This window comes from Melopsittacus undulatus, chromosome 1, assembly GCF_012275295.1.
Source record: "Melopsittacus undulatus isolate bMelUnd1 chromosome 1, bMelUnd1.mat.Z, whole genome shotgun sequence".
NCBI classification, from domain to species: domain Eukaryota; kingdom Metazoa; phylum Chordata; class Aves; order Psittaciformes; family Psittaculidae; genus Melopsittacus; species Melopsittacus undulatus.
Window position 1 is genome coordinate 21,068,090 of NC_047527.1, and position 26,645 is coordinate 21,094,734.

The following is a 26,645-nucleotide window of genomic DNA, read 5'->3' on the forward strand; positions in this document are numbered from 1 at the left end:
CAGCTAAGCAGGCAATTTTCACTTAGCAAATTCTCAGCTAAGCAGTCTTTGGAGCATACAGGTTTAAAGAATGCTTTGGAGCATGTCCCGAGGCATTTACAGCATGTCGGTGTTCACAAAACCCAGTCACTACTCGAGTGATTTGCTTCTGTGATCTTAATGTCCTTTTCAACCCTAACTATTCTATGATTCTATTACAGAAAAGGTCCTAAAGATGCTCCTACCAGCCCAGCATCCCACAGGATATAAAATGAATCAGGAATTTTCTTCAGAATCCCCCTAAGATGTGTCCCTCAGCCTGCAAGTCCTCTTTGGATGTAAACACTGGGAGTTCTGATCAGTAGGGAAAAAATGGCTACTTGTGGATCATTTCTGCCAGAAAAATATATACCAAGCAGTTTTTCCTTCAGTAACTGAAGTGTGCTTCCTCCCAGATGTTTCCTCATGTTCCCTGGAGTGCCACACCAATCTTCTCCACATCTAGAGCATGAGGAGGTGGGAGAGAGGGAATTACTGCAGCCAATCCTGGGGCCACCTTTGCCATAGGCACTGGAAACTTGAAAATGGGCAAGAATGAGCTAAAGATATTGGAGTTGGACACCACGTCCTGCAATGAAAAACTTCAGGATTTCAAGACTGAAAAGTGACTTGCTTACAGTGTAGCAGATGTTCATAGCTGCTGCTGGGTTACTACAAAGTCAGCTTCTGTTACCTGGCAGAGAAAAAAAGGACTGATGATGCCAGACGATTTTGTGTTGGTAATAAGGCCTGGCATTTAATTACAAGGAAATTGCCAGCTGGAACAAAATACAAAGAAATGTGATGGAGTTTGTCTCCTGAAGTTTTCAAATAAAGGCTACATACCTTCCTGGAAGTTAGACTGCGGGCAGTTTAATTGCGGTATAAGATAATACAACAGATTAGGGCAAATGATCTGACAGTGCCTTCTGGTCTTGAAATCTGGGAATAAAGTCATATCTGTCAATAAAGTCTTGCTGCTTGGGAGTGTAATTTGGTGCTAGGAGCCTAATTTAGGAACAAAGTGTGAAAAGCATGTGTTAAAGGATGAGCAATAAGGATAGGAGCAGTCATAGCCAGCCCTTCGATTGCTGAGGGACTTGATATATTCTGCAAGCCTGAAGTCACGGGTAGATGAGAAGTGTTGAAATCTGCTTCTCTTCTGCACACTTTGACAGCTTCTGTAGAAATAGTTACTAAGTGCAAAGACTTCATCCCAAAGGGGCGTCAGTTTTATAACTTGATGGGTTGCTTTGTAAGAAGATGGTCTTTGCTGAGGGTCTGTAGCATCCCCAGTCCCTATCCCTGACGTGGCTCTCACAGAAGGCTCCCTTGCAGCCTCCTAGTTGAGGTGTGGCTTATACCAGAATCAGCAGAACCAGGCTACTTGTGGCATAGGCATATAAAGGAGGCTCGTAACAAAGATGGAGAGAGACTTTTTACCAAGGACAAGGGGTTTTAAGCTGCAAAAGGGTAGATTTAGATTGGATGCAAGAAAGAATTTTTTTATGATGAGGATGGTGAACACTGGATCTGAGGACAGGGCAACAAATGCAATCCCCTGGCGTCACCCCCATCCCACTGATCCTGTTGCTCTCAGGGAGAGCAGGGGCTGCAGCAATGTGAGGTCCCACTTTGGACCTTGAATTTTTCATTAATCTTACCTTGAAGGAATTACACTGAGAATTCTCCAACATGAGAAATGTTTTCATATTAACTTGGAGCTGTCGATTCCTACAGCAGTAAGTGCTTTAGTCATCCCCTCCTCAGCTGGTAAGTGCCCTGCCTTAGTCCCACCATCTTTTAAGGAGAAGCTCTCTGTCCTTCATCCATGACTCTTCCCTGCTGAGCAGCCTCTGCAAGAACCAAACTGAGGGAACAAACAGCACAGCTTGTTTTGGGGGAGGAGGCTCCTCCCCTCAAGGTGTTTATTATTAGTGTTTTGTCCCTAGAAATACGCTACAGCTCAAAAGGAAGTGGTGGGATTGAGAGAAGTGTCCTTACAGAAATGCAACTGAGGGTAAGCGGTGCCCTTCAGCCTATTAAATTCATGAGGTGGTATGCAACAGCAACACCTGCCCTGAACCACGCTACCTTCAGCCATGTGTTGGTACTCAGCAAATGCCTGCAAAGTATACCCGAAGCCATCTTTACATCTTCTTGCTGGCACTCACTTTTTGCCCACCAAACCCCTTCAAGAGGAACCCCTTCAAGATGAGGCTCACACACACGTCTGCTCAGAGTTCTGCCTTTTATTTAGGAAGAGTCCCAGGGAGCTGCTGGTGTATGATTAAGGGAACAGACCCAAAGATGACAGAGAGATGTGACAGAGGCATGACTGTGCCTGCGTGCTGCTCCCTGCTGTGGCTCAGGTGCTCGGAAGACAAGGGCAGCACCTTACTGCTTCGATCTTCAGAACATTATTGGGGCACAATGAGTAGATCACCTCGTCCTCACTCACCCCTGATGGAAGGCTGATTTCCTGAGAGATGTTTTTGTAGTTATACTCCTTCCCTCTTGAGGTGGTGAACTCCTCCTCGTGCTCTGCTACCACCTTCACCTTCCCGTCTTTCACTGTTACAGAGATTTCCTTGGGGTCAAAACCCTTCATGTCTATCAAAGCCAAACGTCTGTGATCATGGAAAGAATGTGCCATCTTGTTAAGTCTTCTTTGCATACTGGAATAAAAACAAGAGGACAAGCCTTTCAGTCCAACTCACAGAGGAATGTGTGGACCAACTTCAGGACAAGAGAAATATATAGGAAACTACTGGATCCCTATTCATGCTGATGCACAGCACTTGGGGTGGTGTCTGCACCATCAGAAAGAGCTCCCACCTGCATGCCACAGCAGTCAGGAGTACTGTAGTATCCTCTCTTGGGATGGGGCAATTGAGGAGCTGAAAAGCTCTTTCACCTAATACAGAGAAGCCAGCACTCCTCTTTCACACGTGCATACCACCACGAAGCCACGTGTGTCCATCCTACACCTTGTCCTACATTTTGAGCAGTTACAATAGATCACATTTTCTAGTGAGTAGTTTTGTTTAAAGCAATCAGTAGATAGGAGAAACACTGACAAAAAAAAACCCCAAACCCAAATGATCCTGCAGAGCTGGGCTGGAGGCTCACTGAGCCATTAAAATGGTTTCTAATACTGTCAAACAGTGATTCTGCTCAACCAGAGGGCTGGCTGTTATTGAAACCATTTGTAAAGTAGGCAATGGAAGGGTCACCTCAGATACAATACCTAAATTGGACCCAAGGCAGCAAATTAAAAAGATAATGGGTGTAATGTAACACACATGGCAGACTGTGGGATGGTACCTGCTGCACCATGAGTAACAAAAATGTCACAATTTTAATTGCCAAGATGAAGGTTTCATAATCTCCAGGTGCAATGTAAGTGAGCTCAAACAGAGGCTTGAGTCTGGGGAGAAAATGCCAATGCTCAAGAGACTCGCACTGCTGAATGATGGATGACCAAGGGACTTCTTAATCTTTGAGGTCTCTCAATGCTTGGTGGTGCCTTCACCCAAATGTTTCATCCTTCAACAACTCCCTGTAGGGCTACCTTTGGATTTTATCTCTACTAGAGTCAATTTTGAACTCCATTAACGAAACAAAATCATCACACCAGTGGTCAAAATGGAGATGCGGAAGTCCTGACAGTTATTCCTCCTACTGTATGAGATGGAAAAATATGGACACTTCTGTGGTGTGCATGCAGTCACATTTTAGCTAATTATGAAGATAATTATGTTTTACCAGATTTAAACTGATTTTATGTTGAAGACAGACTTTGTTCCACAGCTGAACAGTTTTAGATTTTGTTGTGTCTTCAGGATCTTGTTACTTCAGGTGCAGTTTGTGAGATGGTTGATACCACAGCACCATGGTTCAAATCATTTTTGGCACAGGTGCTGCCTGCGTGGCTCCTCTCAGGCTGCCTGGCCATGCCTTCCCATTCCCCTTTCAACTAACTTCTCTGAAGGTGGCTATTTCTCTCCTGTCCTGCTTATCTGTTTACACCTCTGCTCCTGGTTCTGATGCCAAACCTCCCTTCATCCCACCTTAAAGGGTGCAGATGCCTGCCAAAAGCAGGGAAATCCCAGTTACCTCTTGAGCTCCCGCTCCACATCCATCCTCGCGGTGATGGCCCTTCTCTCCCAGGGGCAGGCATCAGGCTGGTGCAGGCAGCAGCGCCGTATGTGGTGCGGGCAGCACGTAGGCAGATCCTTGCGGAGCTGCCGCAGGTGCAGGTCCAGCAGCCTCATCTCGCTCTGCATCTCTCTCTCGAACTGCCTTATATCCTGCCTGGCCTCTTCCAAAATGTGATCGTGCCACGACATTGTGCTGCAAAGTGCATCAAGGCTGCGGCCACAGCAGCCTGCACTTGCCAAAGGGAAAAATTGCCTCGAGCTGTGTCAGAGGTGAGTGTATGAGCAGCGCTGGAGGTGCTCCTGCAACCTTCCACCAGGCTCCTTGTGACATCACAGCTCCACAGTTGCCATGGGAAGCGCAGCCCAGCTCCATGCACAACTGCACCTTCCTCCTGCTGCAGCTCCCACCATGGACCAGGGGAGCCCACGGCAGGGGGATGTGCTGGAGGGCTTGAGGCATGGCAGGGATGTGTGTGCAATGGCCAGGCAGTGGAGCCACGGGCCATAGGGAGTGTGACTTGGGGGAGGTTTCACATACAATGCTGCTTCAGCATGGCTGTCCATGCTGTTTCCCTCTCCTGCCCTGGCACACCAGCACAGAGGGAATGCAAACTGCACATTTCCACTCCAGACAGAAACCACCATGAATGCAGCCCAGGTCTTGGGCTTTCAACCTTGGTCTCCTCTTTAAACTTGTGGGGATTCCCATTCCCAGGGCCTGACCACCACTGCCTTGGGATAAGGGAAATAAATGCACACCCAGCAGCAGGCTGCTGCCTACCTGCTGAAAAACCATGTCCCCTGCAGCCTTCCCCTCCTCTCTGCTTTTGCTGCTGTTTACCACAGCCTCAAATAAAAGGTATAAATTAAAGAAAGCTACAATTGCTCTTTATGGCTTTCCTCTACGTGCAAGTGCTTTGCACAAGGTGTTGGACATGTGAAGCCTACGTGTATTTTGCCGGTGTGCAGCACGGCCTGCCATGGTGCTAGGCAAAGGCAACCAGAAGCATCGGGATGGTCTGTGGGGTGCTGGCACCCCAGGGAGCACTAGCAGCTCCCCCAGTGAGTGCCAGGGAAAGGTGAGGTGCTCACAGTGTGGTCCAAGGAGTGTATTTGTGCCTGGTGTGCAGTAAACCATCCACACACTGTTTATTCAGGCCTGGGTGCTTGGCTGGACTTCTCCACATGTTATGCACACCCAGTGCTGGCTTTCCCATTGCTTTTGTACACAAAATTACAAGCTGGTATGCTGCCCGTTACAATGATTGGTTGTAATCTACATAGAATTATATTTGCTGTGGCATTTCTTCTAATCACTATGCCTGCTCAGAGGAGGGGACTTCACTCTGGTGGTCTTTTTGACCTGTGGGTGTGAGTTTTAGAATTATAATGAAGGCAGTTTTACTTCAGGACACCTTAGAAAGTTAGTTTCATTGTCAAGTTCATTGTCAAGAATAGTCACTTTGCCTGGAACAGACCACTCAAACCGAGCACTGGGCTAAGTTGTCCTGTCAGAGTCCTGTGGTACAGACCACAGGAGCCATTACAAAGCAAAGGCAGCAAACAGCAGGCTGTGTCAAATACAGCTTCTGCAGGAAAAGCAGCAGCTTGAAAACAATTTCAAGCTAAACCTCCCTGGTGCAGGAAATGAGGGGGGCTGAGGATTCACCATGCACCCTGCAGGAGAGGAGGGAGGCTGCAGGCAGAGGTGCCCATGGGGTGCATCTCTATCTAATGAAGTTTGTCACCAACAACCCTTTTCAGCCGAAATGCGTGATTTGATGGTGATACCACAACAGCAACAGGTTGCATAGAGCACGTTTTCCCTTACAGATGCCAAGGCAATGGTGTGGGATTATGTGAGGAAAGGAGATGCTAACAAGTCTTTCTGAGGCCAGGCTTGATATCTCAATAGGCTGTGGAGAGGTACATAGGTGACCCCGAAACTGACTTCAGTTTTTGGCTAAATGCTCTAAACCATCCAGAATATAGGTCTTGCCTCCCTCTACCTCCTCTCTCCCTTATCTCCCAGCATTCTCTCATGGCCTTGCTTCTCCCTGAAAAGATCGTGGTGCAGTTGGCATCTTCTGCAGCCTCACCGGGAGTAGGTGACTGGTGAGGCAGCTGAGGACATCTTAAACAACTCAGTGCTCAGTCAAATTCCCACAGCCCCAAAAAGCCTGCTGGGCCCATGCACCAGGCTTGCTGTTTAGTGGGCATCGGCTCACAGGGTTTTCCATGAGCCTCCAGGATGACAATGGGCTGTGGACCACTCCACTCACTGTGGAGTTCGCTGTGCTAAATACTCAAAACAAAAAGAGCCTGCATGGTGCCTTGTGAAAGAGATGGTGGACACAGACTCCATCAGGCAAGGGTGTTTCACCTCTTCCCACAAAGCAGGACTAGAGACAGGTAAAGGATGAAGGTCTTATTTCCCAGTTTCTTCCAGGCTACCTGTGTGCTGGGCTGAGCAGCTGTGTGCCACCACCACATACCACCAGCCAAGGACAACACACAAGCTCTCTGTCTGCCAAGGCTGTGAGGTCAGCCTCTTGAAGGCAGGCACTGTGTCTTAAGGTACCACCATAAACAGATAAGGAGACTTTCTGAGGCTACTGGGTCTCCACCAGATACCTGCATCTGCTCCTGCAGGGCAACGAGGAAGACTCAAGGCATCCCCAGGTTAGGAGGAAAAAGAGTAGTGCAGGTGGAGCCGTTAAGAAGACATCACTTGAGCAAAGTTGGAATGAGAGATCATTGGCCTTCCCCTTTCACTCCCTTTCTCCAGCTGCTGAGCTGCAGAGGTGGCACAGGAACCAGCCAAGTAAATGGGAAGTGGGGCCACAGCCGTGCGAAACATCTTCTCCAAAATGTGTGCTCCTTCTTCAGCCACTTCTGAAGACACAGCTCTGGAACAAAGGGCTGGGCTCCTGACTCACAAGGAGCCATCCAATTTACAGAAGCTGCTCACTCGGGAGGCAAGGTAATGTGCCATGCGTTAAACAAGCATTTCTTGATGGGCTGCTTCCCTTAGCCAGAGAACATCCGCTCTTCCCCTTCCTCCTCAGCTCCCCAGCACTGATGTATTGTCCTGGGCTTGACTAGCCTCAGATGGGAGCAGGCTGATGGCTGAGCCAGGCATGCCAATCATGTTGGGAAGCATCACACACCATGAGTAATGCTGCTGGTGCCTCTGGGATGTATCAGGAAGAGCTTTGTGCTGCAGGAAGGCAAGATGCTCTGTAATTATTTCCTGTGAGCTGCAGGAGAGCTTGCCTGCCCTTCTGGGCATAGATGAGTAATTACAAGCAGAGTAACCAACCATGTGCAGGTGACTGGGCCAACATCACTGCTGAGCTAGTGACTTCTCAGGCATGGGGAAGTGGCACCCATGTTTATGTGGGTCTGCCTAGCTGGCCCCACTTGAAAAGGGCATCAAACACAGCTGAGAAGGTATGTGGAAGGATGGGAATTGCTTTGAGCACAGGTCAGCTCCACCTTGAAGGTGTGCTGTCTGTCATTTCAAGAATTAGTTCAGCTCCATTTCCATAGGGAAAGGAGGGACTTCTGCCTTGCAATGTGTTACTCCAGCTGCTGGTGGGGTAGTCCCAGTATTCCCTCTAGCAAAGGGAGTCTTTTAGTGGTTCTCCTTCACTGCAAGTCATGCACTGCTGTAAATGCAGTGTGCACATTGCTGGCAACATGCTGATACATAGATGCAGCTGCAACATGAAGAATTACAAGGGTAAAAGTGCTCTGGTATGATGCAGGCTTCAGCTTATTCAGGTTCCTCTCCGGTAAAGTCAAGGTGACTTCTGCTAAGATCTGGCAATGAAACATTTGTGACTGTCAAGGAAATGAGGTCCCTATCATGCCTAACTTGCAAATACTGTTTTGAAATTGTCCTTTCTTATCAGTGGAACAAGACATTCTCCAGCTTTGAGCCTGCTGCACTCCCAGGGAGCCTGCACGGTCAGATCTAACCCAGTGTGAGGAGGAGGAGGATGAAGGACTACAGAGACCACAGCATCTATCCCTGATCTGGCCCTTGTCAGTCCACAGATTGTCTTCAACTCACTCCCATGATGATCTTAAAGGCCAAAATATCCCAATACAGCTAAGTCAAACATAGCGGAGGTTCTTTGGCTTATTGTTTCTGAGCCCCTTAGTATCCCTGGCTGTCAAGATCTTCCTGACACCCATGAAGCCAAGAACCTTTCTATTAAAATGTGAAAGCAGAGTAGAGAGATGGAAACTGGAAGATGTCCTTCAGACCGCTACCAGGTGTGACTGCCTTCCCCTGTCCTCACTGTGGAGCCAGGGACCTCCCCACTCACAGTCAAGGGAGTCTATGGAGATGGACGTTAGGATTCTCCAAATGACATGAAACTTGCAAAAAAACCCCAACCCTAAACCCGCCAAACCCAAAATATAACCCTAAGGACTGGAAGCACTGCTGCCTTCATTGCCCTTCCAAATATAATACCTGAATAAACCAGTTATTTCAAAGCCTCTCTTGGTCTCTTTTGAGCAAGAACAGATCAAGTACAGCAAGTACTGATCAATTCAAACAGAGTTTGCTCAATATATTTTCAGACCTGGCAGGTTTCCACAGTGTCTGACATCCTGATTTACAGATATAAGCCAGGATCTCTTAACACCCCAACCACGTTCTTAAGCACACTGTAAGGAAACTTAAACAGCAGAGGTTTAGACTGGATATAAGGAAGAAATTCTTTACTGTTAGGGTGGTGAGGCACTGGAATGGGTTGCCCAGGGAGGTAGTGAATGCTCCATCCCTGGCAGTGTTCAAGACCAGGTTGGATGAAGCCTTGGGTGATATGGTTTAGTGTGAGGTGTCCCTGCCCATGGGAGGGGGGTTAGAACTAGATGATCTTGAGGTCCTTTCCAATCCTAACTATTCTATGATTCTATGATTCTATGGTATCACTTTAAGCCCAGGCTGGACTAACCCTTGTAAAGAAAGCCAGACATTGCTTAACTGTGAATGCATACAGCATACAGAGCCCTGCAGCTGAAATCAGGTAACCATGTGCTCAAATGGCTAATAATGGTCATTTCCCCCTCTCCTAATTTCCATATGGAACAGAAGTAACTAGCCATGTAACTGTGCACCCATGTGTCCAGCCAAGCATTGCTGAAAGGCTTGGAGAACACCCAAGGTGTCAGGCTCCAGCTCAGCCTCCTGCTCTTCAGAGTGGCATTGGCTTCTCATACAAACCTGCAGAATTAACTCCTGGGGATGGGATTTCTGGATTTCCAACACACTATTAATGTAAATGATAGCCTTTATTTATGTAAAGGATATCCTTTGATATCCTCTTGGTTTTACCAACAGATTAAACCTTCATGGAAAAAAAAAATCATGTTATATCAGTAACTACTTACTACATCTTTCCTCAAGGAATTCTTTCTCCACTTGAAACTCATAATGGAGCGATTGAATTCCTTCAATTCAAATTTAAATGATTCGTTGAATATTTTACACTGACTCACTTCTCACTCTGCTGATGATGCTTAGTCAACTTTAAAGTTTTCTTTTCCTTTTTTTCCTAGTGCTGTCCTAAGGTGTCTTCCTTTCAAATAATGCTTCCCACATCATCCCAGGTTCTTTTCCACTTCTGTTCTCCCACTGGCACACAGCAGCAAAGATCTGAGAGCTAGGCCATGCTTTCTTACGCCTAAATGAATAAATGTCACAACCAGAGTCATTTCCAGATGCCCACACCACATTTCTGTAGCATGAACAGGAGGACTGCAGTAGTCTTCAAGCCCTAAAGCTGCTCTGAAAACCCCCTCACCGCAGTTTCTGTTTTCAGCTAACATTACTGTATTTCTACTGCTCCCATTTAGTTCAAATAGCTCAGCAAATGGCCAGTCTGGTGCCCAGAAGAGATGTAAATTGTGGGGCAGCTGAAGGCAGTGTGCTATCTGTGCTTTCCAGCTCCATGGTGAGTGAATGAGTGAGGTGAGCATTACCTGGCAGTGCACAGCTTGCCCTGGGGGTGCAAGCTCCCACTGAAAACAAGTGCCAAGAGCCATCAGTGCCTGTGCAGTTTAGTATGTAGGGTATTTGCTGGGTCTTGTTCTTCCATTTTAGGTCTTGTCTACCTGAATGTAAATAAAGAACAAAATGTTATTTGCTTGGAAAACCTACATCTTATGTTAGTCAATAGTCTGACATCTGCTGCTGCTCAGGACAGCTCTCTACAAATTAAAATCAGCTTTGCTGCAGGAGTAGAAATCAATATGCTAGTGCAATGTAAGAGAGAACTCTTCATGAGAATTCCCCTAATTTCTCCAACATCCATGTTCACTTCCACAGAAAATAGCCTGTATGTGCCAAGGCCACCTTTTGTTTTCTCCTCTGCAGGGTGAAGGTAATGCCTTCAGAGCATTAGAAGATGTCAGAGATGTGCCCAGGTTACTCAAATGCCAGTGCACCTCTGCATATCCAGTATACTTAAGAAAGTACTTCCCCAAAAGATGGTGTTGCTGCCCTGGAAGACAACCCTGAGCATCTGACAAGACGTGAATGAGAATTCCCTCTATGACAGGCAGCACCTCTGAGCACAGGAGGAGACCTGCCTGCCAGAAGGGATCACTGGGGTCCCTGAGGATTACGCAAGGATGAATAGAGCTGTGTGAGTCTCAGAAGTCATGTTTTCCTGGGAAAGCTGATTATTTCAAATCTCTTTTTATTCCAAATTGTAACATGATAAGAATATCAAAACCAAGCTTATTTAGGTCCTTTGTTTAGAAACTGGTGTTTTGATATTTTATGGGATTCATATCAAGAATAAAATTATTTAATGTGCTTGATAATTCTGTGTATTTCCACTTGCATCTGTTCTGCTAGGAAAGACAAAATCTGCCAGTTTTAACAAGAAATGAGTTACCAAATAAATCTGTACCAGTCACCACCACGGGTTGGACACTCCAGGCTAGTAACGATGTCTAAGGTTCTATGTCTTTCTCTGGCAGTCAGTTCTCACCACCAACCTCCCATCACTTCTGTGACAGCTTCACTCTGCATGGATGGAAAAAGCCATGGGCTCTGGTGATGACAAGAAAACCCCAACCCTAACTTTGCCTTGCTTTTCTCAAGCTTTTCTTCCTTGTTTAAAGAAGGATGAGCAGTTCTTGTTTGCAATGAGGATCTCCTTGTCAGTGTGTAGCAACTGCAATGGCCCAGAAGGATGAGCTGTGCAGCTGTACAGGTCCTCCCTCCTGACACTAAGCATGGGCCACCTTTTGCAGTGGTGAAACAGCAGCTGGGTCAGCCTTACCTTCTCCAAGGAGTCTATCTCAGGGTCTTAGAGGTTTTATCTACAGTATCCTCAAAGCTGATACAGATAATCAGATGGTTAGAAATCAAAAATTTCTGGTACTTTGTTTCTGCAGTGCTACCAGCAGTGGTGAGCATAAAGAAAGGCTGGTTTAGGGATGGTCACAGGGATCTGAACCTCTACCTGGAAATACCTGTAGGCATCAGGTACGTCCTGACATGCCACTCTATGAGAGATGCTTTCACCACTCAAGTATTGTGAAATAGGAAGTTCCTCAGTTAATGGATTTTCCTTTCATTCTATGTTTTTTAACCTTTCCCATGGCTGGCTTCCAATCTGGGGAACTCCTGGACACAAGAACTGAATCAACCCCAACAGAAGCCAGTTGTAGTCTTTTCCAGGCTACATGAAGTCTCTTTCCAAAAGGGGCTGGAGCTTCAGAGCAGCACTGGTAGCACAGGTAAACATGTCACTGACCTGCAGCTGCACATGGAGTGCAAGATGTCTCTGTGAAGTGCTGTTACCCAAGAGCTGTTTGAACTGGTTTCCGTCCTCTGTGGGTAATTATCAAGTTAAACGGTTTAAGAATGAAAACTGGAAAACATCCTCTTTGAGAGGAAAAAGAAGTCGGCATTGGCGCTTTATGTCCTCTCCCAGGAAACTTGTAAAGTATCTCTGATGATGTGGGAACAGTAATTTGATTTCATTATAAAACAGACTGGGAAAACGCACAAATCAAACTGACTTCCAGTCAGTGGTGATTACAAAACCCCCAGCTCACTGCATGAGACCCATTTAACCACATCCAGGGGTTGTATTTGTGAAAGGGATGAAAGACCAGACAAAACCATTGTTCTCATCATCTTCATTTTAGATAAATTCTGAATCCCTCCATATGCCATCGTGCAACATTTCGGTTCTTTCTCTCCTTCTTAGGCTGCACTGTTAGGGTGTGAGACAGGGTAAGACAGCAGCTTCTTGTGTTACTGGGGAGTATAAAAATAAACCTGTACTTTAATGAACCATAACAATCACACCCTATTTTAGAAACACTGATCCCTGAATGGCCCACATGCATCAGACAGAGTGTGAGATGATGAGATGCTCTGCACCTCCCGGGCTCTGCGAGGGCTGCTGCTTTAGAAGAGGTAATTCCCTATGTACATGGACGTGGTGATGAGTAGGGGTTGGGTTTGCTCTGGCACCTTGCCTGTAACAGTCCTGCTCATGTTGGGTGCTTTGGAGGAGATGGACATCCTTTCTCATTTCCAAGTGGAGACATGGTGCTGCTGCAGCACGTCCTGATGTGAGGGGTAGAATGGACACCAGGAGGTTGCATGGGACTGTGCCTGCCACATGCAGCAGCTGTTGGTGTAATCACCATCACCTTTTCCTTTGTGTCATGCTCGCCTTTGAACTTGCCTTTCCTGTTTCTCCTCACTACTCAGCAGCTCTGCATCCAAGCGGGACCTGCCCGGGTCCTGCTCTGCTCTGCACCGCACCGGTGCGAGGCACGTGGCCGTGGTGAGGGTGGGATCCAGCAGACATGTAGTGACACATTAATGTCTGTGGTTAAGGAGCACATCCCTGCCTCAGGGCAACTGTGCCTACCAAAGGGGCAGGAGGAAGGCTGCCAGAGGTGACAGCTACTGCCATGTGACACCAAGCAGGGCCTGACAGTGGCCCAGTGCCCTCACCTTCAGAGCGGAAACAGGCAGACAGGCTGCAGTCACCAGGCATCTTGATGGGGTTCACTCACTTCCAACCCCTACAACAAGCACTTCAATTCCCCTCTAAATTTCTTCTGCAGACAGTGGAGAAGAAAGCTGTTCCTAGGGCATGGAGCTCATCCAGAAGCTCTACAGCTGTCAGGTCCCTGTTTCTCCTCACTGGCTGTAAAGAAGGTGCAGAGAACTAGTTCAGGTGTGGGCATCACTACTGTAAGAGCATGTGAGATGGGTACTGCTTTCTGAGGTCCCAAAGTGTGGGAACTGACAGTCTGCAGATGCAGCCTTGCTCCAGTAACACCACTGGAAAGTATGCACCACTATGCATGTATGTAATCCTTTCTCAAATGTAGAAAACCTGCTCTGAGCCATGAAAGTCACAGACGTTGCTATAGCTCTCACACAGTTTTCTTGCTCCAAAATGCTTTGGAGCCCTTCCTCCCACAGTATCACACAGGGACACAGCTAACAAACACTGCTACACCACTGAGTACAGAGCTAGTCTAAACCTGTCAGGAACAGCCAGTGCTGATTCCATACGTTAATTATATGTTGTGTAAAAAAGGGTTTCCCTAAGAGCTTTTTTCTTAAGTTAAAATGAAGATCTGGATCTTTCCTTTTTTATGTGTCAATGACTAGATAAGCCAGAATGGAAAATCCTGTAAAAGACACACTTCAGGTAAGCGCATAGCATATCAGCTTCATGGCTCCTCCAGAGTGCCTTGTTTGAAATGTAATTAATGTCTGTGCTTTAAAACTAATCTTTCTTCAAAGAAGCATCCTCAGGCTTAACCTGTATGCCTGTTTTCCTTAATTTATTGATGTTTCTGAAGGAGTGGAAATCCCAAGGTCTGCCTGCTGAGTGCCGGTGGCTTTCAGCTGTGATGGGTCACCTTGAGAGGTGGGAGGAGTGGGGCATGTGCTGGGAAGGCTTTTTCCATGCAGTAAGGATGGGTGGTGGCAGGCAGGAATTCGCCGGTGCTGCACCACTGGGTGTTCTCACACATAGGGAATTCCATGGAGACTTTAAGCGTGGCCACCTTGCTCTGTTCACTGTGCTCACAGCAGCCATTTCTGGGAAAAGCTACTGAGAAATCTCCAGACAAGCAATCCTAGCAATACCTGATGTCTTCACCTTTCTTATTCCAGTCACAAGCTACACTGACAGATGACTTCATGATGAATAAAGTGTGTCCTTGATGATTCTCCAATCTTTCAGCTACCAGTTTCCTCATAGAAACAGGTTTAAATGAACATGTTCAGCTATGGAGTACCCATGGGAAAGAAATCAAGCATTATGAGGATTAAGATATCTTAAGTACAACTAATTGGCTTTAATGTGTGCATCCTGACATTGTGGATCTGCAGCTCTAACATTCTCAGTTGATTCACATAAACTTTCTGGAGTATCCCCATGTATAAAAACCACCTGAGCCTGCATGAACTCTGCTGCCAAAACCCACCCTGAGACTAAATGCAAAAGAGGCTTGGTAGCCCTTCCTCCAGAGGGTTAGTCTGCCTTAAAGTTACCGTACTGAAATCTCAGCTCAGACAAGGGTAGGGCCCACAGAAGCGAAGATCTTTGCTAAGAACCTAGTTAAGATGACTGCAGGCATGTGATAGCAAAGCAGCCTGGCTAGACCTTGCCTGAACACAGAAGTCAGGGCTTCAATGCTGGTGTGGACAGGACCTTAGTGTCAAGTCTTCAGGGGAGGCTCTGGGAATGGCTTACAGTCCCCTGAAGTTGCACTGATTCAAAAAGAGCCGTGAGGCATTTCCTGATGCTTCATTTATGGAAATGAGTGTGGATTACAATCCTGCACTGCAGTTTTGGGGAGATAGCAGCCTGGCAGGTAGTGCCAACTCTCATACAGGTGCCTGCACTGAACAACTTCTCTAGCACACTGCAGAGGTTTCCTAGCAACTTCCTTCCATGGGCTTTGTGCTCATATTTGTTTTGAAATGTGGGCTGACATAAAACAGTATTTCTGCCTATTTGAACTAGTTTAGTTCTTTTAAGCTGGCAAGGCAAGCGCGGTACAGCAGCAGCGTCTGATTTATATCCTTTCCAGCTGTTCCCTCCAGAAATAACAACAAAACCCTGAACCAATGTAGGTGGGCTTGTTGCTTGTTTTCTTTCACTAACCAGATCAGCAGCCCATCACTCACATTGCTGAGCAACAGGAAAACTTCAGGTGCATCTTTGAAATAAAAATACCCAGAGCACAGTTTTCTCTGCATCTATTACATTCTTGTGAGCTCCTCTGGTGTGTCTGGAACCAACAGATGTTGGTCATGTGCTTTGGACAACTCTTTCCAAGTATGTGAGAGACATCACTTTTTTTGAGCCAAAAATGCTCTTAAACCCCAGCAAAACCAAAGTGGTTAAACTGTACTAATCTTCATGTGCGTGCATGTGTATCCAGTTTAAAATCAGCCATAGGTTTTAAGTCTGTAAATTCCCTGACAGCATCCAGGTTTGAATATGTTGAGGCATTTATTCAGTATTTGGTACTGGCTCAGATGGTCAGCTTGAAATGACACCCTCAGCTAGAAAGGAAGGGAGGGAGCAATTTGGTGAGCAAACTTGTGAGAGTTCAGGTATAGGGGATGCAGGAGATAAACCCAAATTACCTCCATCTCCAAGAACAGCACGGAGATTTGTTAACTGAATTAATTCACCACACAAACACGTATTTCTTAAAGATAGAGGGGAAAGTCTTACTTTTAGCTTCCTATTTAGCGACTGGAAAGTGAATGCCAAGTGCCTTGGTGTTTTCCTTGGCACCTGAGCTCCCTCATAGAGAGCCACAAGCAACTGAAGTGCAAGAGGAAATGTGCAGTCAAGTCTTCCCATGCTGCAGCCAGACTCCTTTCTGCCCTCAGCAGGATCTGTCCCTGCCTGACACCAAACAAGCCCCATATTCACTGGGCTTGGCATCCCACTGGGCATGGCTGAGGCACAAACCCAGTCCTTCCAAAACTACCCTGCGTGAACTCTCCCCTTCTCTTCAGGCTTGGCTGCCACCATGACTATTCTAACCCAACATCAGGCACCTCCTTGAGAGATTAGCTGCACTTACACCTTTCCGTGTTTTGGGGATTTGTCAGCTGCGGCCATTTGCCATACTTCACTGCTGTAAACCTTTGGATTTCTTGCTCAGCACTGATGTTTGCACTGATGCAGCTAAGTCAGCTGTTGGCATTGGTCATGAGATCAGAGCAAACTTCCAGAGCAGATCAGGCCTTGGATTTCTATCAGAACCCATCTCTTCCTGGCTGAGAGTCATCCCTACCACCTTTACAGCTGGGTGGGATACTGACCTATTGAACACACAAATTAGCACTACATGGAGCTTTTTTAACATCCTTCCTCTCCAGAAAGTCAAGGCAGTGACTACATCTTGTGTACACCAGCCAGCCCAGCGGGTGATGAGGATTTCTAGCTGACAGTGTCGATTGTTTTTAAAGTGTTACTGCACTGCTGACATTTGAAAAGCAATTTAATATTTCTCCCTTGACAGTCACTTCAAATACTCTGGAAACAATCTGTACGAAGGAGTGGATGGCAGATGCAGTGCTTGTCTGCCCTGAGATGCCCAGGCTGGATCTGGGTACAGCCTGTGTCAGGCAGGATGGCGAAGTGAATATTGCAGCAAACTCACCTCCCCCATCAAACCAAACCCAGCTGGCAATGTGTTTGTGTACAGGGTTAGCCTCACACCTCAGGCCCTGCCACAAGAGCAGGGTTATTAAAAGAGTGTGAGGTGTAAAGGGAATTGCCACGGAGCCGCTGTGGCTGCACTCCCTCCGCAGTGAGGAGGGTTAACCAAGGGTTAACGCTGCTCCTGCCTCCACAAATCTGCATAATGCCTGCGTTTGGAACCTCATTTGCATAATTCTAAATTACTCTTTTGTCTCGAAAATAAAATCTAAACCACAGCTTCAGAACTACGTGGTAGATCCGGACGCTGCAGGTACTGAGCAGGCTCGGCTGAGTCTTTGTCTGAACTTGTCAATTGAGGTTGTAAAAATAATTTTAACAGAGAGCTGTCATTTCTTTACTGCAGAGCCTTGGGTGTTCTTTCCTGGTGCCATTCTGACTACCTTAAATAAGGTTTAATGCGCTCTCACACCCCACACAAAGGTCAGACCATCATGAAGGCTCAGCAGCTCCGGCCCACCCCTCATTAAACTGGAGAAACAATGCCAGCAGCTGGAGACTGAATCCTGTCATCAGCACTTCATCCTTACTGGGGATGGGCTTACCTCCAGGCTGTGGATGTGTACCCAGAGGTGTGACACACTGGTATGAGCTATGTCCCAACTCCCACTGCCAAGAGAGATTCGGCTCACCGGAGGATGGTCAGCTGAATCACACTCCCATCTCCATTGACTGCTGTAACTAACACCTAATTTCAGGGACCTGTCTAGATCTGATTCCTACTCGATGTCCAGTTGGCAGCCCATGCATCAGTCTTTGCTGGCTGAGTCCCGTACCTCTCAGCTCTTCTCTTCCCCATTTTGGGAGACAGATAGGAAGCACAGTGTCTAATAATGCAGGGATGTGTTTCAGTGTAGAAGGGGTTATTAGACTGAACTGACATTTCAGTGTGTTTTAAATCATAGTTTATCAGAGCAGCAGAATAAATCCTAGGAAACAGGAAGCCAAATAGGATAAGATATACATTTAATTGTAAATTCATCTGATGTTATGACTGAAGCCTATCTGAGCTCCTACCCCACTTCCTTATATACTATAATCTGTACATGCCTCAGGCAACCCCCTGCAATTTCTGCATTAAAAATTTACAGATTTCTAATGCACTGTGGTCTGGACTTTGCAGTCCCAAAAGCTAGGCAACACCAGAAGACACTTCCCACTCGATGCTGGTTTGCCCCGGCAGTGTGCCCATGGGCGTTCTGCCCAGAGGAGCAGCCAAGGGGCAGGAGGGCTCAAGGCCTCCTCCCCTGCCAGCTGGAAGGCACCGTGTCTGGGAGAGCTTTAGGCAAACCTAGCTGAATCTAGGTGGTTAGTACAGGCTACATGGGGAAAATGAGAAGGTATGTAACCCTGAGTGAACAGATCTGTCAAATGCTAACAAGTTCCTACCTGGCATGTTTAGTTCAGTTTTCCTTTCGCCCAGTGCTCATCATACAAATTCAGGTGAACTCTTAAGTGTCCTGCAAGTGATAATATTGCAGGAAACTGCCCTCCTTCAGACTCCAGTGGCATTACAGTTTTAAACAAAATGTTTCAAAGATGATTTAGGGCCTCTTTTCTACCTTTGCCTTTTGCAGTAGCTAAGCCTTTGCTAGAAATTAGACAAAGGCAGATATGCAGTATTAAACATTTTAGCCAAAGTAGTTAAAGCCTGATGAATTTACAAACATCCCAGTTCACCTTGGCTTATAGCAGCAGGCAACAGTCATTGCAAGTGAAACTACCTGCATGTTCAGTCAGCAGCAAGTAATCCTGTAGTTGCAAATCTGCCTGCAGTTCCATGTTAACTACTATCTATCTCTATAAATACATGCATCAGCACATATGCAGGGATATACAACAGACAAGTGTTGCAGTTGCTGTTACAATAAAATGTTAATCCATCAGTTACCTGTGTCCCTTTCCTCCTACATTGCAATGGAAAAAAACCTTTCAAACTATTTGCATTTTCTTTCCTTCCTTAGTTTCACTGAAGCTAAATTTTAACTACCAAAGCAGTTCTCAACACGGCTCTCCATCTACTGCATCTCCCACTGAACACTGCCCCCACTGCACCTTTCTTTTCTCCTTTACAGCACTTAAGCTCTATCATCATAAAACTCCTAAAACTCTGTATCTGGGAGTCCCATATGTTAGTGCTGCCTCTCCTTACATGAAGACAACATCTATTTATTTTTTTTTTTACATTTAATCACTTCTGAGACTGGCTATGATGACCCACTGCAATTATGTTCTCAGCCTGGGGATATGCTACAGGGACATACAGGAACAGTTAGAACAGCCATCCTGTTTCATGTGAATGCCCTTAGTGACTCGGAAAGGGGGGGGGGGGGGGGAAGCAAAGCAGAAGAAAGCTCACAAGACTTCTAGCAGAATGCTGAGATCTTTCCTGAGTGCAGAGCTCATCAACTAAAGGGAAGAGATGAGAGTGTTTTCACCCCTGGAAAGCTGTGCTTGATACCATGGTCTGCACATCTGTGATGGGAGCCTCTTGCTGCTGAAATGTGGAAGAGCTATTTCAGAAGGGATGGTGAATTTGCAGCTCCTGTGTACACTCACTCTGCACTGGCCACGTTTCTCCTGAATGCTTTATTACTTTGCAAATGATACAGCCTCTGGTTTGATTAAAATGCCAGCTGTAAACAGAGGCTGCTTCGAAGCTGTTTCACAAGCAGCTCAGTCTTCTCTCTGTGTGCCTGTGGCAGTGCTCAAAACAGCAGTTTGGGCTAGAAACTCTCTCCTGAGTGCTTGGGCACTCAGCACCCACTGACATCTGCTACATTTGACTCCTCTTGAATCTTTTTTAAATTCTAATAATTTTTCAAGTGGAATTAAAACCAAATGCAAGAACTACCCACTATTTATTTCTATATTATAAATAGCTGGTCATGACAGGTGACTATTTAATGGCAGAGGAACAGTGGCTAAAAAGTAAGCTACTGCATAGAAACGTAAATCCTGGTCGCATTGGTGTCCATGGAATAATTCACTTGCTTTTGCCTTGGAAGGTCTCTACTCTTTTCTGTGTCAGAAATAAATTTATTCTGCAATGATTTCAGAAGGTAGTACATGAATCAAGGCCATCCAGAACTATTGCTGCGAATACAGTTCACCCTCACAATTTATACTGGCAGCTTTTTTTTCCAAACTGCCACTTTGGAAGGTAAATATGGTTAAGACAAGAGTAACTAACCCATCAAATGGAACTTACAGAGAAATAAAACCCTTTTTCTTGTCCCAGTTAATAATCCAGACTCCCTTGGCAGTCTGCAGATAGATGAGCCAGAGAAGGCAATTCCACAGGGAAGGAGAAGGCAATTCCACAGGAAGCCCAGACAACCTGCTAAGGCCACATCCCCGCCTTCTAGGGAGCTAAAGTTCAGTTATTTAATTCTTTACCAGGAGTTTACAGGAAGCTGTTCTCGTGAAAATGGGCACAATTGTGCTTTTCATCTGCCTGCACAGGAACACCTGCCCAGGTGACAGCGGCCTCAAAGCTTCAGAGATACATCCACCACTTACACTCTGCATGCAAGCTCTGCTCACACTGCCTTCTGGGACAGTTGCACAAGGTGGCTGCCTGCAGCCTCAGTTTCTAGGACATTCAGTTCCTGCACAGTGCCTAGGAACAACATCTCCTCGTGCTCAGCTGCATTTGTCAGCAGACAGCTCTGGTCCACACATACATGAGGCATAACATAAACTTTGTGGTTGGGCCTTGGCAAGATGTCCAGGATGCCTAGTCAAAGGCAGAGGTGTTTAGAAGTGTCTCAGTGGGAGCTGGAAGAGAAGGATGCTAGCAAGGGGCTACAACAAGGGTGAAGAGCAATGTTCAGTGAAGCGTCTGCCAAAACAAAATCTCAGTCTGCCAGATACTGGTGGATCTACAAACTCCACTGAGCACTTGGCAGAGATCTCACCTTGATCACAAGTATACTGTGCCAACTTCCCTAAACAGAATCAAGTATGTATCCTGTATACTGAACAAAGGAGAAACAAATGCAAAATCCTAATTTCTAGCCCAGGAGTCCCTTACTGCAAAGCAGGGGAGAGGAAATTTGAGCAGCTCAGACAGGAAAGGGGAAAGGAGATCAGGTACTTGCAGTGTTGCCTGAGTTTAAACAGATATATTTCAGTTCATGTGCAGCAGCAAGTGTTGTATCAGCAGGCTCTGTGTCAGTGTCTAGCTCACCATATTAACTTCCAAACATCCAAGTCTATTTTTGGACAAATTTTGACAGGAGGTTCTGGTCTCAGGGACATCTGTTAACTGACCCAAGCATCAGAGAGGGGGCAGGAGAACCGAGTAGTACTGCAGCTAAGGGGAAGACTGCAGCAGAGCTCAACCTCTTCTAGCCACTGGAGAACCACAGGGTAGAGAGAAAGGGTGTGCACCATCAGACACCAAAGAACCCACTGTAAGAAAAAACCCGTGGGAAACAAGTTTTCATCAGCTCTGAATTTCACTAAGGTACCTGTTTTTTCATGGCCTTAAACAATACATCTTGAAGATCAGCACCATTTTGTACACAAGACAAATGATTTTTCTATGAGAGCAACCTCTTCACTTGACAGCCAGGTACAAGTTAGAAAATAAGAGATAATAAACACTTCATACCTGGCATCAAGATGAAGTTTCAGCTGTCATAAACAGGCAACATATAAAACAAAATTGGGCTATAACAACGTGGGACCTGAGCTTGATAAAATGTAGCTCAGGACATCAGAAAGCAAATGGAAGGCAGAGCAATCCTCCTCAGATGGAATTGCCCAGTTTCTAGTGTTAACTTGCAAACTGTTCAGGTACTTGTGTTGCAAAACACAGGACACGGTTTTAAAGCCACAAACAATTGAGACTTATGCTCTACCTAAATAGAGGGAGAGCAAGAAGCAGTGAGGAACCTGCTTTGATTCAGTTTGCTGCACAAGGTGCTGGGAACAACATTTTTCTCTTTGTAGTGTAGTTTCTTGCTTGCTATAGGGAAGTTCCATGGGAATCATAGAGAAGCTGCAGTTTTCTGCACAGCATTCTTGCTGACATTTCCAGGAATGCTGGCCTCATTTATTCCACAACAAAACACAATCTTATGCTGCCAGCCTGATGTCATCTCTGTTGACATCTGGAGTTAACAGCCAGGAAAGCTCTCTTCAGCTGCCCAAAGCCTTTGCCTCTGCTCAGGGCCTTGTCCCTGACTTCAGCATACACCACCAGACTCAAGTACCACTGCCTGTGGTGTACCCACGTCTGCTTGTGCTGTCTACAGACCGAATTCCCTTGCAGTCCTCCTACCCTAATCCTCACATCTCCAGCACGTCTCCTCCCTGTAGGACTAACAGACTTCTATGCAAAGCACCAGGCCTGCAGCTGTCTGGTGGGTTTAGTGAGCGGTCAGGAGTAGGTCTGCTCTGGTGCACATTACTCGCAAGCCATTTCTGATGGGAACGTTCCTCATCTGCTGGAACTGGGCATGTGTGGAACATGCAGCTGGATATGACGACCTCCAGAAGTCTGTTCCAACCCATCTGCTTCTACCAGCCTAAGAACTTCAGGAAATGCTGACTCTCATCAAAATTCAATCTATCTCAGACACGACAGCAATGATCCCACAGGAGTTATTTTCTATGGTGTTTTCAAGCTGGCAAAAACTCTCACACAGACAAGTATACTAGCAAGGAACTCGTTCTGCTGGTTGGGTGTTGGTGTATTTATAGCTGCACCTTCATAAGGAAGCTGCTGCTTTATCAGTAGGCCTGAAAATAGCACCATCTGCACACCGAGAAATTGTGCAACACAGGGAACTGAAGTTCTTCAGCCAGTCCTCTCTTAAAGACACATCATGTAAAGAAAGAAAACTGAGTTCTGCTCTTGGGTTTTTTTTTTCATGACTGGGCAAATATGAATTTTAAATACTATTTCAGTGCTGGATGTTGCCACTCAACAGACTCCAACAACCCAGAGCACTTCGGGGAAAAGTCTTTTATTCTGAAGTTCTTAAACCCCAGAAGTTGCAAGAATGAGCAGTTCTATTATCAGAAAGCAATTCTATATGGAGTAATTTCAGATAATTACAGAACCATCACACTGTGTTACCTACGTGATTATCTTCTAAGAAACGCATCAGCGGACAAGAGGGGCATTCAGTGTGTTACCACTTACTGGTGCTCCAAAAGTCAGACACAGCCTTGCAGCGTGCTAGAGCAATGTAGGTGTTCTTGACAGCAGCTGGAACTTCTATCCTGATACAACCTTCTGTCAGAAAAACGACATCGTCAGCTGAACACTTGGGTTGGTGTCCTCTCATCTATGTTTAGGATCAGTTGCCATCTTAAAAAGCAGTATAAGCTCTCAGTGTGAACAAAAGCTGACATTTGCACTACTCAAGTTTATTCTGGCTCCAAATTCCAGTGGAGTCAATTTTAATTTTTCTTTCATTTTTGCTTATGACAACTGTTTGTATTGGCACAGCCACAGGCAGTGGCTAAAACTGGGGTTCAGTCACAATGTAGCTAAAGCTACAGAAAAGGGTTACTTGGAAATACCAGCAGCTGACTGCTGAGCCCTTAACAGAGATGTGCCCCCTTTGGGCTTTCCCAGCTCTTTTCCTGTCTTTTACCTAGTATGTTTCCATAGCCCTTATGAAAGGTGGAATGAAGAGAGTAATGGAAATCTCTTCCTTGCATCCAGCCCCTAAGAGAACACCACTGAACAAGTCATGTTATTTGGAAATGTAAATGATTAGGGCAAGTACATCTCAATACCAAGAGCAAACATAAATATCTGAAGCTCCTGACCCATATCCAACATTTTCCAAAGCATTCCCAAAGATGCAACCAGACCTACGGCAGGAGTTCATGTGGCACATCTTCCTAAATTCAGTGGAAAAGAGGAATGGCTGTCAAACACAAACATTCATCTTTTTTTAAACCAAATTAAGATGCAAGATCTTTCAGGTGAGTATTGAAACATGCAAGTGCTTCCGATAACATGACTGAAGTCAAGCCAGTTTAAAAGAATCAATCACTGCAATAAATAACAATGCTTTCGAGAAAAGCAGTAAGACCAATGCTAAAAAGAAAAAGCAGGACAAAACTAGCAAACTTTGGTATAATCAAATGCAGAACTCTGGCCTAACAGGAGAAAAAAGGCAAATCATGGATGTACTCATTTCTCAGAGCAAAGCTGCTGCACTGGTTTGTGACCGAACAGAATGCGTCCCATTCCATGCCTTGTGCACTTCCAGAAAACTGTTAGGATCTTCCTTCTAGGAAAAACTGAATTACTTATTCGTATTTTGAATCCATTTGAACATCACTGTCACTTGAGAACAGAACATAGGGGGAACAGTGTCTGAGAACAAGAAACTTGGAACACATCAGCCGAGTATTTTTTCTCTTTACTGTGCTCCCTTGTGTTGAAGAGAGATGTATTGAGAAAAACTTCACAGCTCCCCAGATCTTTGGAGTGTAAGCAGCTACATCAGCCAACTCTTGGATTAGTGCCTTTAGGCTGTATTGGAGAATGAGCTAGGGAAGGAAGGGGAATGGAAGATGGGAAGTGGCAGAATTCCTTAGATTTGATAGCAGAGGACCAGAGAGGAGGTTCTTAGGGTTTGTTACACAGGCTTAGAAATGAGTTACAACTTGCTGAACTAGGTTCTAGATTTTTTTTTTGTACCATTATCATGTGATTGCCAGCATTCCTCACATGCTATAAAATTCCAAGCTGTTTTTCTACATTTCCAACTTCCTGAAAATAAGCAAAAGCAGTCTGCAAAAGCTGCAAATTTCAGTAAAAAGTATTTTAAAACCCCAAATCTTGGTACAATCCTAGACGAAGTGTTAGTTTCTATAGAAACAAATGGCTTTTTATTGACTTTAACATCCCAATTAGCTGAAAGTTGAATAACAATTTGTTAAAGAACAACTCCATTTACAAAGTATGCTCTTTCAGAATGCCAATTAAACCCCGTCCGAAGGGAGCGTGCTCAGCAAGAGCAGCCTTGAGTACTTCCTCGGCTTGGGAGATAACTTTTCATCCTGATATACCACCAATGTCCCTGGAGAAGGGTGCTTGTTAAGACTGCTTGTATTCTTCGCCAACTAAGTTACAAATCGAGCAACCGGCTTTGGAACGCAGTCGACCAGGGCCAGTGGGCCTGAAAGACATCTGCGGCTGCCCGTACACCCGGAGGGGGAAGCCCAGCCGAAACCCCACACCGGAGACTGCCGGGACGGCCCCATGCACCCGCTCCACTTCCACCCCGAAACCATTCCGACAGGCCGAGGAGCCGGTCACAACAGGGGCCGGCGGGCCGGAGCACACACCGCTGAGGAGAACGGCCTGACCGAGCAGCCCCGGTGCGGCAGGGAACGACAAGAACACCCCAGGCCCTGCGGCCAGGGCGCGCTGCCCGCGGCGGGTCAGGGCCTCAGAGCCCGCCCCGGCCGAGGGGAAGCGGCACCGCCCGCCCCCGCCCCGGCAGGAGGGGGAAGCCCCGTCCGGCGCCTCAGGGAGCCGCTCGCGCACCGCCCCACCCGCGGGGGAGGTGCTCTTGAGGGCACGTGGTCATTTTACGCCGCTCGCGCATGACGTCACCGCGCTCCGCCGGGCCTCCCCAGCCAATCTGCGGCGCGCTTAGTGAGGGGGCGCAGCGCGGTGGCGTGCGCGCCAGTCAGCGCGAGGCTTGCACGGCGGCCGCGCGCTGCCGCCCCGCCCTCCCCGTCGCGGCGCACGGAGGGAGGGAGGGGAGGGAGAGAGAAGCGCCCGCTGGAGCCAAGATGGCGGCGCGTGCGTGAGCGCGGTGCGGGCTGAGCCTCTTCCCGGCGCCGTTGCGGCCGGCTCCTTCCTCCTTGCGCTCCGCACCGCGGCGGGTGAGCCCCAGGACTCTGCCAGCGGCCACAAGCGGCCCCAGGGGAGGGACGGAGGCAGAGCACCCCCTCCCCCGCCACCCCCCCGCCCCCATTGTGTGCCCGGCCCCCGCCCGCCCGCCTCCCTCCGCCGGGGGGGGTGGGCAGCGGCGACGCGGAACATGACCTCGATCCACTTCGTGGTGCACCCGCTGCCGGGCACCGAGGACCAGCTCAATGACCGGTGAGGGGCAGGCCGTGCGGCGGGGAAAGGAGGGGAGGGGCCGGCCTGGCGGGGCTCGGCCCCCTGTGGGTGAGGGGAGGGGCCGGTGGCGGCCGGCCGGATCGCGGCGTGGCGGGGGCACCTCGGGGGAGCGGGCAGCGCCAACCGCGGGGGACACACGGGCACCTCCCCTACCCACCGCTGTGCTACCGTCCTAGGTGTCCCGGTGCTTTCGTAGGAGCGGAGCGGGCCGCGCCGAACGCACCCGGTCTCGCCGGGCGGCCGCCGCCGTAAACTTTGCCCAGGGAAGGCGCGGGGGTGGGAGGCCGTGACCTTCGCCGCGGGCCTGCCGCCCCTTGGCGGCCTCGGCGGTGATCCGGCCTGCTGGGGGATCTGGGAGTCTGCCGGGGGAAGTGGGCTTCAGAGGATGCCTGGCTCAGCACGATGAGGAAGGAGCGAGCGTGGCTGTGTCCATATTAATCAGAGATGGAGCAAGGCAGACAATGCAGATGGGGGGATCGCGGTGTGTCTGAGCGAATGATGGCAGCGAGGATAAAAGAGACGTACGCTGGGGATGTTACAGGCGCACGTCCCCCCAGTGTTCTGTGCGCACACACGTACCCCTCGCACGTA

General features: G+C 47.4%; 2 protein-coding genes across 4 annotated transcripts in view; one reads left to right on the forward strand and one right to left on the reverse strand.

The window, feature by feature from the left end:
• Positions 1-2,327: 2,327 nt before the first annotated feature.
• Positions 2,328-26,045, reverse strand: ODF1 (outer dense fiber of sperm tails 1). Of its 2 annotated transcripts, XM_031050618.1 has the most exons (4): positions 25,977-26,045; positions 10,182-10,313; positions 4,138-4,374; positions 2,328-2,696 (listed from the first exon to the last, which is right to left on the reverse strand). In XM_031050618.1, exons 3-4 carry the CDS (start codon positions 4,368-4,370, stop codon positions 2,387-2,389), a joined length of 543 nt encoding a protein of 180 aa, XP_030906478.1. In that variant the 5' UTR covers positions 4,371-4,374; positions 10,182-10,313; positions 25,977-26,045; the 3' UTR covers positions 2,328-2,386. The 2 variants fall into 2 exon arrangements, 1 of the variants encoding a protein (XP_030906478.1); XR_004080832.1 differs by lacking the exon at positions 4,138-4,374 and having other exon boundaries at positions 2,603-2,696.
• UBR5 (ubiquitin protein ligase E3 component n-recognin 5) overlaps positions 25,972-26,645 on the forward strand; it is an 86,380-nt gene continuing 85,706 nt past the window's right edge. For both annotated transcript variants that reach the window (XM_034070145.1, XM_034070150.1), the window contains exon 1: positions 25,972-26,033. In XM_034070145.1, the coding sequence (XP_033926036.1) occupies positions 25,972-26,033 (62 nt within the window). The remainder of the gene's footprint in view (positions 26,034-26,645) is intronic.